The following is a 14167-nucleotide window of genomic DNA, read 5'->3' as shown; positions in this document are numbered from 1 at the left end:
CATTAATATTTTCTCAACATTTATTTTCGTAATTCATAAAAGAACATTATGGATGACTACAACTTTTTAATTTGTGGTTTCGGTTGGGAAACGAAAGAGAAGAGAGATCTCAAAGTTAGGCTGCATTCTTTTTAACTTCACTTTTTTTCTTTGTTTTACGTGTTTTGGTCGTTTTTTTCCCTAAATTTTTATTGGATTTGCGTGATATTTTTCGGATTAATCATTTGTCTCCACGAAAGGAGTCTAAAAAAATACAAAATCAATACCGAAAGCAAAAAAAAGTTCATTATAAACGGAAAAAGTATCAAATAACTACTTTATTTGTCTAAAATATCGTCTTATCTGAATCTTTTCAATATTGGTCCATATTTTTATACTTTTTCGATTCATCTTGACGAGACAAACGATTAATCTTAAAATTACGATAAAAAACTTAACGAAAAGTTACGAAAAATAAAAAATATTAAAATAAGTTTCAGACTTATTGGTTAAAAGGAATGCAATCTTATGGGGTGTTTCCACTAACAAAAAAAAAACTCTAAAAAAAGTAACGTATTTTATCATATCGTTTTCATTAACAAAAAAAGTTTCAGGATTTTACTATCACGTTTCCACTAACAAAAATGTTGTCAACAAAAACTCTTTTTGATGCCGTAACTCTACTCATAAACCCATCATCAACTTATTCATAATCGGAAACAATTTGACATTTCTCAAAAACTTATTCACTATCGAAAGCACTTAACAATTTTTCCATCATAAATAAAAATCTATAAATTTTTCATTACCGAAAACACCTCGTAAAGTTGTTGCCTGTTGGGGTCGTTGGGTAAGAGAGAAGAATGTGCAAAGGAGAGAGAGAGAGAGAGAGCGCGCTCGTTACTCCCTGTGTTTTATCGAAGCCCGTGAATTGAGTGTACAATGTTACCGACGCAGTCTGCCATTTCATATTGCTGGCACAAGCTGATTGGCTACTGGGTGCTGGCTACCACGTATGCAGGACAGCGTGGTACCCTATTCCAACCAAAAAATTCTCCAAGTCAACAGTCTACTAGTCGCAAGTGGTGTAAATTAAATTAATGTACTTCTTCAGGACAGAACAGCACTGATTGCCAATTACAGGTACATACAGCTGTGAGCCAATTCCAATCAAATTGCTTGAAGGGAGAGAGAGAGAGAGAGAGAGAGAGAGAAGGCGATGGTTCAGTCATGTACTCTCGCGTTGCTTGCGCCCGGGATCGCACGTCATGCCAGTGACGGCACCTGTGGGTAGGAGTATCTGTCTCACTTGCCGTCGGAGAATACAGGAGTATTTTTTTTTTTTTGAAAAACACAATTCGGTTCGTTTTAGGATTTTGAATTTTAATTTGTTGGTAATGAGCGTAGAAGGAAATAGAGTAATGATTAAAAATAGGACTAATAATTGAATGGAGATAAAGAGAAAAATAAAAATAATGATTAAAGAAAAATACGATAATAATTGAAATCCAAAATATAAAAACTCTTAAGCGAACGGGGTCAAAAGAAGTTGCGTTGGTTGGCACGGCACCTTCAAATACTGATGAAAATTTAAATGGTTATAGGCCTCATTGATAAAAACCATGTTCTACACTCTTTGTCAAGAGACCCACCGTTCACAACAAAATCAATAGTAGAATAAACAACATTGTGATGAAAGTTGTCCAACAACAACCAAATTAATCTATACGATGATCTTTATTTATATATATATATACACCGTCCGTCATGAGTGGCAATTTTTCCTGACATCTTTTGCCCAAAACTAAATCTGTTAATGGGCCGGATTTGAAAATCCGATCCGAAAACTTTTGTACTTAAAAAATTTTAGCAAAAAAAAAAAAAAATTTATCAAAAAAATACAATTTTTTTTCAAAAAAAATATATTTTGCAAATAAAATTAAAAATAAAAATAATATTTCTTAAAAAAAATTCAAAATAAAAAATTTACTTTTTTTAAAAGAAATTTAAAAATAAAGTTCGGATTCGGATTGATAACGGGTTTAATCTAATCTGAATCCGATCCGATTCGGATTATCGGATCGACGTTATCGGATTCGGATCGGATTTTTCGGATCGGATCCGATCGATTGATAGACCTACTCGAAACCAAAGAGGATTAACATATTGGGAATTTGAAAAATAGAAATGATTTTGGCATTTCACTTTTTGATAATTGCACTTCAAAAGTTGTTTTCTTTTGTGCTTCGTAAGACATTAGAAGATAAATTTTGAAGTGCATTTTTCAAAAAATTGAGTGCCAAAATCATTTCTCATTGAAAAAACATGATTTACTTGTTGTGAAAGTTAAACTCTAATTTGGGCCGCCTTTCAACTAAACAAACTCTTTTTGTACTTAGAGCATGTACACCAAGCACAGGTAAAATACCTACTAAAAAAGGTACAATCTTCTACTTTACCTAGCCATTTTTTCTTCCACACCACAATAGCCTCTTCATAATTTTCTCTCTATCAATTAAATTATAGAAAAATATAAAATTGTAGTATATATTTACATATGTGTGTGTATATAAATACGTTCATATATACCGTATATAGCATGTATATTGCACACCTCCGTGGTCCCCGGGTGAGATCGAGGTTGCCGTCAAGATCGATGTCACCCGGTGAGGTTGAGATCGCTGTCAAGATCAAGTCGCCATCATCGCCGGACCCTTGTCTTTCTTCGTTGAAGACCTCCGTTGCAGACCTTCGTTGTAGACCTCCGCCGAGCTTCAGCCAGATTCTTCACCGTCAAGATCATTCTTGCTAGAGGCGTTCTTCGTTGGAGAGAGAGAGAGAGAGGAGGAGGAGGAATAAAAAAAATTGGGTACCGATGAACAGTACCTCGGTAAATTTGGAGAGGTTTCTCCACAAATGTAAAATACATGGGTATTTAACTAGGCTAGTGCAAGCCCACTTTTGTGCTTTTCCTAGCCAAAGTTGGTAAAAGTGCAGGTATACCTAAGCTGGTGTACATGCTCTTAGAAGACTAATGTTAGGTATTCCAAATTTTTGTGTAGAGTAAAAACCATCACCGTTGAAAAGGGCCACTATCGAACCTAATATTTTTCTATTGACTGCTTCTCCCTTCGTCTTACAAAGTTGGTCTCCTACTAAATTATGTATAATTTCAAAATTTAAATAATTTATTTACTAAAACAATTTTTCGTTCTATTTTAGAACCACTCAAAAGATCTATATTGCACAAAAAAGAAGAAGAAGTAGTGAGTACATTAACTTTAAACTTAAAAATTGTACGTAATTTTGAAGGAAATCTATATTATAAAACAGAGCGATTTTCTTTAAAAATGTCTAGGTATAAAAACATAGATGCATCTACAGCCGTTCGTTGTACTTAGTGATAAGGTTATAGTCGTTAGATCAAAGGAATGAAGCTCCCTCTCTAGCCGTTAGATCAAATCAAAATCGTATATAACCTTTGTACAAAATCGAAATCAAAGCCACCGAGATCACCTAAATCAAAGCCAACATTCCTTTTCCTATTCGAAAACTCTATGGATATCGACCCGAGCACACCGACCATGGCCACTGACGGTACACGGGGCCCACTCCGGACCCCGCACGAATGATTTGACGCATTCAATAATTTAAAAAAATAACAAGTGAGCCAGTGAAAAATCAGCTCCATCCGATATGTGTAAGTGATTGATCAAATCTTTCCATTTTTGAAAATTCATAAAAAAATGTAAAGATTGGATGAAAAATGAAAAGATTGGATCGAGCACTTATACATATTGGGTAGAGTTGATTTTTTTTCAAACTCACTTGGCTTTTATTTTAAAATTATTCAACGGCTCGGATCATCCATGCGGGTCCGGAGTGGGCCCTGCAAATGGTCGATACATACGATTTGTGTGCTTGGGTCAGTATCTGCAGCATTATCCTTCCCTATTTCTAGGATATCAAACGTAGATCATGGAAATCACCGAAAATAGAATTTTCTATATATCGTTCATATGATTTTCACATTATTCTTCTTTACTTTCTCTACCTGTCCCCTCTTCTCTCCCTCTTGGAAAGTTCAATACCACCAAAATCTACTTAACCGAAACCACCGAGGTGAGTTCTTCCATTATTTTTTGTATATTTGCTACCCATTTCCTTTTCATTAAGATTATGTTGTTTATCAATGGATATGTTGCGTTATTGTTTAGAACATAGTTGAATTTGTTGGACACGGGTTGGTATATTGCACACAAATTCAGTATTAATTCGCGTGTTGTGATTGCTTGAGCCGTATATTACACGCGAATTCAGTATTTGTTTTCGTGTGCTGATTATTCGAGACGTGTTTTCAGGCACGAGCATTTGCTAGTCAACTTAATGGGACGGAGGAAATACTTACAAAAGGATGACACGTTGTGAATTGGGTTGGATTGTATTCCTAGGTGCTGAGGTGCTCAATGTTTACTTGGTCCCTGTTTTCTCCACCATTTCCACATTTTTAACACTAAAGCCGACATGGTTTCACAAAACTTGTGGGCTTGCTTGAATTTATTTCAAACAAATCCCGCAGAGGTGGGTTGTTTTGATTCCCTTTAGGATCCGTTTGATTAAAAAGAGCTTTATGTTAGAAAATGAAAATGAAAGAAAGTTTAAGAAAAAGAAAAAGTGAAAAGTTTTTGTAAGAATCTTATAAGAAAATACTTATTATAGTTACTAAATTACTCTTAATATTCGATACGGATCCCCTAGAAAGTAAAAAAATCATAGGCATAATGGTAAGTGGTGACAATTTTCACAAGAAAATAAAATTTTCTCTTGTCTAGGTCAGCTTCTTTTTTTTTCCAAAAGTTGAAAGGTAATATTCATTAAAAAATCTTAAGGGGGCAAGGTTGGGAGTCCATAGATCGGACTCGCCAATAGAAAGAGCGTATAAGCGTATAGATGCGCCGCCCTACGGAATGAGGAACAAAATAAAAGAAGCACCACCGAGACATCCATCGCCACTCTTTCTCAACCACCTTGATAAACTCGTAACCACCACATCTGCTTCACAAAATAGGATCACATTGTTGGGAGGTGGTTGCCCAACAGACGCAGTAGACGGCGTCAGATAACAGATCTAAGAAGATGGAGGCTGAAAATGGTGGTGGACAACATTTTACCAGCAACCACTGAGACCGAAGTCCCGGAATGTCGCCTGAAAACGATTCCTAGTGGACGCCCGAATTTCAATCGCAGGATCGAGAGAGAAAATGGTTCGATGGTGGGGGAAGAAAACAGAGGAAGAAAGATCGGAGGGGAAGGATCCCTCTCCTTCCCTCCTGCCGCCTGAGAAGGGGGGTGGGGAAGGAGGGAAAGAATTGTCGGTAGCTAGGATTGGGAGATTTTTAGAGAGAGCACCCCGAAAGAGAGAGACTTGAGTCAAGATTATCTGAATCAGGACATAATTTGGATTTTCCTTTGCGATTATAATAGGCCCACGTAATATGGAGATAGGAGAGACATTGTCCAACAGAAATCTACGACACTTGTTTTTTTTCCACATAAAGTTTGCTAAGATATAGACACCGGAAATCTCCAATCTTATCTTCATGTTGGAGACGTGTCTAACGCGCCACCGTACCTTTGGACTTCCATTGCTTATTTACCATTTCGTATGCAAGCTTTACTGTCGTCCGATCTCTTCCGTCCCGAAAACGCTTATGCTTCTGTGTCAAGAGATTTTTCGGCCGTTGAATTGTATGATATCTTTTTCAGATTTTAAATTCGATGGCCGGAAAACTAAGCACAGTTACACAAAAGATACTGCATCGCATCTATTCCTTAAGCCTTGATTGTATGTCGGCCTACGATTGATGAATCAATTCAGTGTAGGCCTACTTTTCATAGTGGGTATTATTACGGCCTAGGCCTCACAAACCAACTCTAAAGCAACTGAAATTCAACAGCAATTTCCTAACTGGATCTTTTGGCCCCATTGGAATGCACAAAGCGAATTACCCACCGAATTGGCCCGTGGATTGATGCTAAAATTCGGAGATTGTCGCAGATTGATGCTAATATTCCGGTGAATTCTTTCGACGTTGGATTAAAAAAAAGGGTACTATGAGCTGAAACGATCTAGCGAATTGTAATTTAGCCGTAACCGAAATAGTATAAATCTATATAGCTCAGACGCCAAGCAATGTACCGATAACATATGAGTAGGAATATGAAAATCAAGCTCATAATCAAAACTTAGCAAACCAACTTATAACTATGTACTACCAAAAAAAAAAAAACACTACTAAGTATACCTATTGATTAATACTCCTATAACACAGTTAACACTACTGGCACGAGTTGGAGAACCTCTAAGAACAACAGTACTAGCACCCAAACTCCTTGGTTTCAAGCACTTTTACGGTGTGTGGGAACAGATCCTGGACTCGTGTGGTTACTCCCAGCTAGCTCATTCCTAGTTTCCTACCAACTTGCTAATTAAAGTAACAATAGCAGCACATATCGATAGAGCATACCAATTAATACACATCATCGGTCAGTTACTCCTAGCTCATTTCTAGTTTTCTATCGGCTAGTCCGGTCCATTTGATGCATCCGGGCCCATATTTAAAGGGTTGTTTTATAGGAAAAAAAAAATCAAAAATACCCTCTTTAAATCTGGGCTGTCGAAAATACTTTTGGACGGTCCGGATAAGCCAAATGGACTGAACTAGTCAGTAGCCAAATTAATCGGAGCCAATCCTATGGGCATAGATCCTGGACTCGTGTGGTTATAACTCCTAGCTAATTCCTACCAACCTGCTTTTTTTTTTTTTTGGAAAATGTTAGGGGAAATGATAGGTACAAAAAAAATTTACCCCGAAAGTACCCCGAAAACAGCAATCAATGGTTGATAATTGTGTCACACACATCAAAGTGAATCTCAACCACTAGTTGATTTTTTCGGGATAGTTTCGGGGTAAATTTTCTTTGTCCCTAGCATTTCTGATTCAACAAAAAGGAAGCTACATGAACAAAAGATGGCTATCAGCAGTAGTTCCGGTCCAAAACGGAATCCCCCTTGCATTTGGTGACGTGGGAGGAGACAGCAAACCCCGCTTTGCTAGATAGTGGGCCGGGTGTGTGTCCTTGCGATCAACCTTGGATAACCTGCAACAATCTAATTTGGAGAGTTCACGACCAAGGTTATGCAACAAAAATTTATCCGCATAGTGTGAATCAGACCCATCTGCATTTTTATCCGCATAGTGTGAATCAGACCCATCTGCCAATTGCATAATAGCATTTAAACAATCAGAATAGATGAAAGCAAGATTGAAATTAAACTGTAGAGCCCATGTAACAACTAATAAGAATAGCCTAAGAGTTCTGTTTGAAGGGGAGTCGTACTACAACATGAGATAGAGCATTGGTAGATATGAGTTCCATCCGGCCGGGAAGCACAGAAACCAAGACCACTTCGCTTTGCCCCTTTTTTCCAAGCCCCATCCACGAGGATGTGCGCAACCCGTTGGTCCCAGAGAATAAACGAAGGGTGGGGTTTAACCACGAACGAGGTTGTTGCGGAAGTTATCGAAGGCAAGAGAGATGTTGGTGGGCTAGGCGAGGTTGATGCCCGGTCATTCCAAACAGATGCCCGGTCATTCCAAATAGATGCCCTTTTGAACCAGAGAGCATGGTTGGCTGCTAGTGCAAGACCAGTAGAGGAAAAGGAAAGGAATGTCGGAAAAGACCTTCGCATTTCGGGTTTTCCAAATAGCCCAGAGAGGACAAATGAAGGTGACTAAACGGTCCTTGTCGTTGGGGGAAGCTGTGAGGCCAATAACCCAATCCATTAACCAACCTGCTAATTAGAGTAACAATAGCAGCACAAAACCACAACTCTGCTAAAGGCCCGGTTCAAACTGGCACTCTGAGAGTGCGTCTCAAAGCTGGGTTCTGATACTGGGCCCCCGGCCCACTAACATCCTTTTCCTGTCCGCTCTCCCTATGTATTTGGGCTACATTCGGATGGCTAAAATAAGCCCGGCCTTTTTCTTTTCTTTTTTTTGCAGAATTCTTTTTTCCCCTTATTTGATTGGGACACAAGAAACCCTGCATTGCAATTGTGCACAGTAAGAGCATCTCCAACCTATTTCTAAAACTCTAAAATGAAGAATGAATGTAACATATTGGAGGGAAATTTTGTTATTTATTCCCACTTTTTGCATTCTATAAGAGAATCTATGAGAGACCCACCGTACTTTTTAGAGATTTTGTCTCCAAAATGGATACTCATTGGTGGAGTCAAGGCTGAAATTCGGAGTTGGTACCAAAAAAGTATCAACAGGCATGCTTGCAATTAGGGGTGTTCACGGGTCGAGCGGGTGGGGTTTGACCCCCGAACCCAACATATCGGGTAACATTATTTTAGGCCTAGAACCCGAACCGAACAAGCGGTAAAAACCGTCCGCGAGTCCGATTTTTTATGTCGGGTCGAACCAAAAATCGAATTAGTCTTTGTGAACTGGTCGGGTCGGGTAAGAAACACACCAATTTGAACCCCGAACCGAAATTCGATTTTTAATAGAAAGTGAATCCGTACCCGACCGAACCACATGTTTGACCCTGCCCGAGACCCTTCGGGTCAGGTCGGGTCTGCGGATGGACGGGTTTTTTGCACATGCCTACTTGCAATGGTTTAAATTTAAGTTATTTAACCATCCATAATTATACCAAAAAATCATGAAAATTATTCTAAACGAAATTTCAAAGAAATGATTCTTATTAACAATGTATATAGGCGAAGTGTTCGCGCTCCTAGGAGACGTACATACATCAATTACAAAAGAAAAATAATTGATTTCGATCTACGTCTACCCGAGATACTGAAATAATACTCCTATTTCATTGGTCACTTTTTTTTTTTTAAAGCTCTAAGCCTCAAAATTATAGGATATGGAGAACTACGGGGGCGTTTTCGTTAAGCTAAAAGTTATGAACTACTTCTTGTAGTATTTTGTAGTCAAATTATTTTCACAAAACAATATGGTATAAGAGAAATGGAGGGAAGAGGTCAAAGGCGAAAATAGAATGGACACATGATCGACATTTTAAAGCGTTTAAGTACATTCTGAGAGCCTTAGGCCATCTCCAATGGTTGAAATTAGGGTCAGAAATTTTTAGGTTTTTGGATTCCAATAGTGTAATTAGCTTGATGTTAACTTGGGCTTGAGATTACCTATGAAGTTAACTGTGAGGGTAGGAGGATCTTTTTGATTCTCATTTTTCATTTTTTTTTTCATTTTGGTTAACAAAAAAACCTACAGAATGTATTTTGCCTATATCTCTCAAACACTAATCATGTTGCAAAATATGCACATATCTCTCTCAGAAAATTTTAAAAAAAGTCCTCCAGCAGAATGTGGACTTCGGGTTGGATTGTGTATCCGACGGCTCGAATCTCATCTCGGCAACCAATGATCGTGTATATATCGGATTGTTTATCCGACAACTCGGAGGTGCGCAGCACCGCCATCCCCAATTCGCATAATGTCGTTTTCGTAATTGCAAGTTGCAACTGCTACATTAAATTAAATACAGAATTTCCTCATATTAATGGAGAGTATGAGATGGGAGGGTCTCTTTGCTAGGAGTACCATTATTTTTCTATCCGCTTTTTTTTAATGGGAGATTTCTGATCAGATCTTAACAAGAAAGAAAATTCCTTGAAAGTGGTACATGGGGCAAAGAGTCTGTGTCAAATTCAAGTATGTACTGACAGTGGCGAACCCAGAAATTCATTATAGTGGGGATACATACTTATTCATAACCTTAAAGAATTTCACCACCAGCTACAATTATACACCAATCCAAAAGTTTTGAAACATATGTATTCAAATGCTAAAAATTTTCATTAAGATACATTTATTCAACAAAGGAAAAATAAAAAACCGGAAAAAAAAAAATCATAGGTCAAAAGGACTCGGTGAACCGAGTGGTGAAGCAGCAAAATACGTACGTTTTTCAAAATTTTGTTTAATTGTTCTGTTCTTCTTGGGCACTTTATTTTTCTTATTTCCTATCATATCATAAGTTAATACAGTAAAAGAAATCTCATTCTCCGTAAGTGCAATTTGTCCACCCTTCATCTCTCCCCTTGTCGATCCGGACTGTTTATATAATAGGGCTCGTAAAATAAATTGTCCATTCAAAAATCTAAAATCTATGTTGATCAGACTCTAAAAAGTAAAAACCACTCCATCGAAATATTTTTACTTAGAGAAAAAAAAAATAGTCTAACCGTGTTTTGCATAAATAAAATGTTCTTATCAAGTTGTAATATATGAGTGTCCAATTAACTTTATTTTTTGTGTGAACAAATTATTTGACAATCTCTACATTATAAGTGTCTTGAATTATTGAGAAAAGATCCATATGTGCATGAACAATACTTTGCAGCTCTGAATCGAGCTAAAGATAAACTTTAAATGGAAAAAGTACCAAAGCATTGAGGGGGGTAGTGCCCATTTTGTGGGCACAGCCGCCCTGCAAGCCCGCCCCGTTCCGGTGTCGACCACCCCACTTTACACTCCTAGCTAGCCAGTCCCATCCTTAGAGCATGTACACCAGTACATAGCCAAAAAATGCTTGTGAACAGTACACTTTTTTATTTTACCTGCTCACATCTCTTTCAACACTACACCAATATTATCTATTTTACCTATTCTCTAATAAAATACTATTTCTTTTTCAAGAAAAGAACAGAGGAGAGAGGGGGAAAGTTTGGGAAATAATAGTATTAAATGGCTTTGCTTATGAACAGTTGTTAGTTAAATATACCTATCTACTATAGCTGGAGGTATTCTCCCATTTGGTTTACCTAATCTGCTGCATGAGGGTTTTTTCACTTTGCATAGATAAAATAGCTAATTTTGAGTGTTTACATGAGCTGATAAACTTGCTCTTAGTGCATGTTTTGTCTGATCGTGTGAAGTGACAAAGGGCTCCATGTGTCTCCTGTTGGATTTGAGATCTGAGAACGTGAACGCCCCTTGATATTCCGAAGCCCCGAAAAGAAAAGACAAAGGGTGAATGAATACCTCAGCTTAGATACCAGTAGGGGTGTGCGCGGGTCGGCCGGGTCAGGTTTGATCCCGAACCCGATAAGTCGGGTATCGGCATTTCCAAACCCGCAAAATCGAACTGAATAGGGGTAGAAACCGTCCTCTAACCGATTGGTCGGGTCGGGTCCGACTAAAACCCAATACTGATCTTCATGAATTGATCGTCTTTGGTCGGGGTCGGGTCGGGTCCGACTAAAACCCAATACTGATCTTCATGAATTGGTCGGGTCGGGTAAGAAAAACAGCACCCGAGCCCCGAACCGAAAATTAATTTTTTTTTTTTCAAAAAATGAACCCATACCCGACCGAACCACATGTTCGGCCCCGCCCGAAACCCTTCAAATCGGATCGGATCGCGGGTGGGCAGATTTTTTGCACACCCCTAGATACTAGTATACCACGGCAAATACCTTATGCATCATTTCAAGGGAAAGACCCAAAACGACTGTTTCGGTTCCTTTCCAAACATGGGACTTGGGGCATATTTAAGTCAAGTCAGGAAGTCTAGGTAGACCGCACTCTCTCTAGTCAGGACAAAGATGGTGATCGTGGAAGCGCCGGACATGTGGCTTTCCCAATTCCTATCCGATTCGACGGTTGGTATTAAATCGGAGGCAGTTGCACAACAGGATATTCTTATCTTGAGGATTTTTTATGGGATCCTCTCACTGTGCAATTGGATTGGATTGTAAAAAAATGTGAAATGATGTATTATAAATGGGTGTTCAATCAATTTGATTTTTTGCGTGGACAAATTATTTGACCATTTTTACGTTATAAGCGTCTTGAATCATTGAGAAAAGATCCATACGTGCACGAACAATACTTTGCGGCCTGAATCGAACTAAAGATAAACTTTAGATGGAAAAATTACCAAGGCATTGAGTGGGGGCGGTGCCATTGAGTGGGGGCGGTGCCTACAAAACGGGCACCGCCCCCAACTTGATAAGGCATTGAGTGGGGGCACGTGCCTCTTGCTAAGTCCGCCACTGCATACTAACGGATCTTTTTCTAAGTACATATTCTCTTTGTTCCATAATGTTTGTCCGGTCCGCAAAAAGAGAACGTAAAAATAATACAATTTTTTTCCAACAATTCACTAGATATCGATGAGTTCTTTTAATTTATGAAAAAAACTAAAAAAATTTCTTAAAAAAAGTGCATTATTTTTTAGTTCTCGTTTTACGAACCGAACAAATATTTTGGAACGAAGGTAATAATTACTAGCATCTTGCGTCCAAATCCTTTTGGGTGACACGAAGTGGGTACAAACACTAAGTAGGTTAGGATCGTAGAGAGAACACAACAAAAAATTATAAGAGCACAAGACACAGGATATTATTATGAAATACTAACTTGAACTTACTTGGTTCTTACAGGGGGAGACGCCCTCCTTTTATAGGCGTAAGGAGGGGACGCTTACATCACTGGTTACCTATACAAACAGTATAAACATATAATTGGAACACTGCCATACTACTGCTGTTACCTTGACTAATGTAACACACCTATCAAACTGACTACGTATAACTACTCTGCTAGCATTTATTACTACATATACACATGGTCTTTACTAGTACAGTAAAAATCAATTATATAGACTTCTATCTTGGACCAATCATACACAGATAACTTTCTTGTACATGTACTTCTTTAACCAGCGACCGCCTTCTCGATGGGTACATCTCAATAATTCCCTTACCCACCTATAGTTCACTTAATTAATTACAGTAAGTTTGGCCTTATAAGCCATTGACTTTATTCTCTCCTTTTTTGGTATTTGTTAGTTTTTTTATCAATTTTTTGTAAATTATTATTTTGTCATGACGAGAGGAATTTAAAAAGTAAAAAATTGTGATCAAAACCTAATTTTTTTAAATAAAGACAAAAAATAACAAATGCGAAATTTTTTTGAATAAGAAAAAAAAGAGAGCCATTTAACTTATTAGGCCAAACAATGCCTCATCGCCTTAATTTTTCTTTTCATTGCTTTATGGGCCGGGTTAATTCGCATTCTTCCTATATATACCAGTCCTTAGAATGGTACGCTTTGCACCAACAATAATTAATAATGCAGGTTATACCACTTTGGGGAAATTTTCTCAGCTCTATGTTCAACTATCCCTTGAAATTCTTCCTCTCCAGTATCATGGGATTTTCTTCTCCGAGTAAACGTTCAAAATTCGCCTTCCTTCTGAACAATCTCTCGTTCAAAACAGGTTATGATCAATCCGAAGACGAGGAGGCCGAGTTCGAGTCAGCTCCCCCATCTCCTTCTTTAGTGCAAGTACCGGTCCAGTACTTCGCGGCTGGATCGATCAAGGAGAAATTGCCGGTTATGGAATATTACCGGTGTGGCAAAGAGGATGGCGGTGGTGATTCAACATGTGCAGTATGTTTGAAGTGCATGAGTGAGGGTGATGAGGTGCGAGAGCTGGGCAATTGCTGTCATGTGTTTCATAAGGAGTGCCTTGATGGTTGGATTGATCAAGGCCAGTTGACCTGCCCTCTGTGCAGGTCTAAGCTATTGCCCAGAGATGATCAGGATGAGGGAGAGGTACTCAAGTGCGGCGGAGATCAGTGGAGGAGAGAGAGGATGATTTACTTGTTTGGTGAGGATTTTGTATTTCAGTAATAATAGATTGGACGACCATGATGTAGTAGCTAGATAACCGTATCGGACTTTTTACTATATATCGTCTAACTGTTACCGAGGCTTTTGCTTCGCTGTTCAATAGATCTCGGAGGTTTAAAATCTCAATAATATATATCAACCGGTAGTTGAACCTTTGATGCTATATGTATGTTTTGTTCAATCTCTTCGTTATTGAATTAAGCTACCAACTCCTGAAGCTACCATAGCCATCGATATGTTCACGTTCATGGTTATATCTGAAGCTACGTACCAACTCCGGCCTGTATTCTATGGTTAATTAATTCACCAAATCCAATAAATGGAAAACCTCCAGGAAACTTGTCTACTTGTATAACACATAGTATCTGCTTATCTTAAGCAAGTCGACGTTGCGTGCAATGCTGATGAATCGAAACTTATCGTATTTATATTTACC

General features: G+C 38.3%; 1 protein-coding gene across 1 annotated transcript; it reads left to right on the top strand.

The window, feature by feature from the left end:
- Nucleotides 1–13075: 13075 nt before the first annotated feature.
- LOC131319877 (brassinosteroid-responsive RING protein 1-like) lies at nucleotides 13076–13894 on the top strand. The gene has a single exon (XM_058350307.1). It carries the CDS (start codon nucleotides 13168–13170, stop codon nucleotides 13729–13731), a length of 564 nt encoding a protein of 187 aa, XP_058206290.1. The 5' UTR covers nucleotides 13076–13167; the 3' UTR covers nucleotides 13732–13894.
- Nucleotides 13895–14167: the final 273 nt, after the last annotated feature.

The sequence above is a fragment of the Rhododendron vialii genome, chromosome 3a, assembly GCF_030253575.1.
Source record: "Rhododendron vialii isolate Sample 1 chromosome 3a, ASM3025357v1".
NCBI lineage: Eukaryota > Viridiplantae > Streptophyta > Magnoliopsida > Ericales > Ericaceae > Rhododendron > Rhododendron vialii.
Note: the sequence above shows the minus strand (reverse complement) of the source record. Positions and strands in the feature narration are given on the sequence as shown.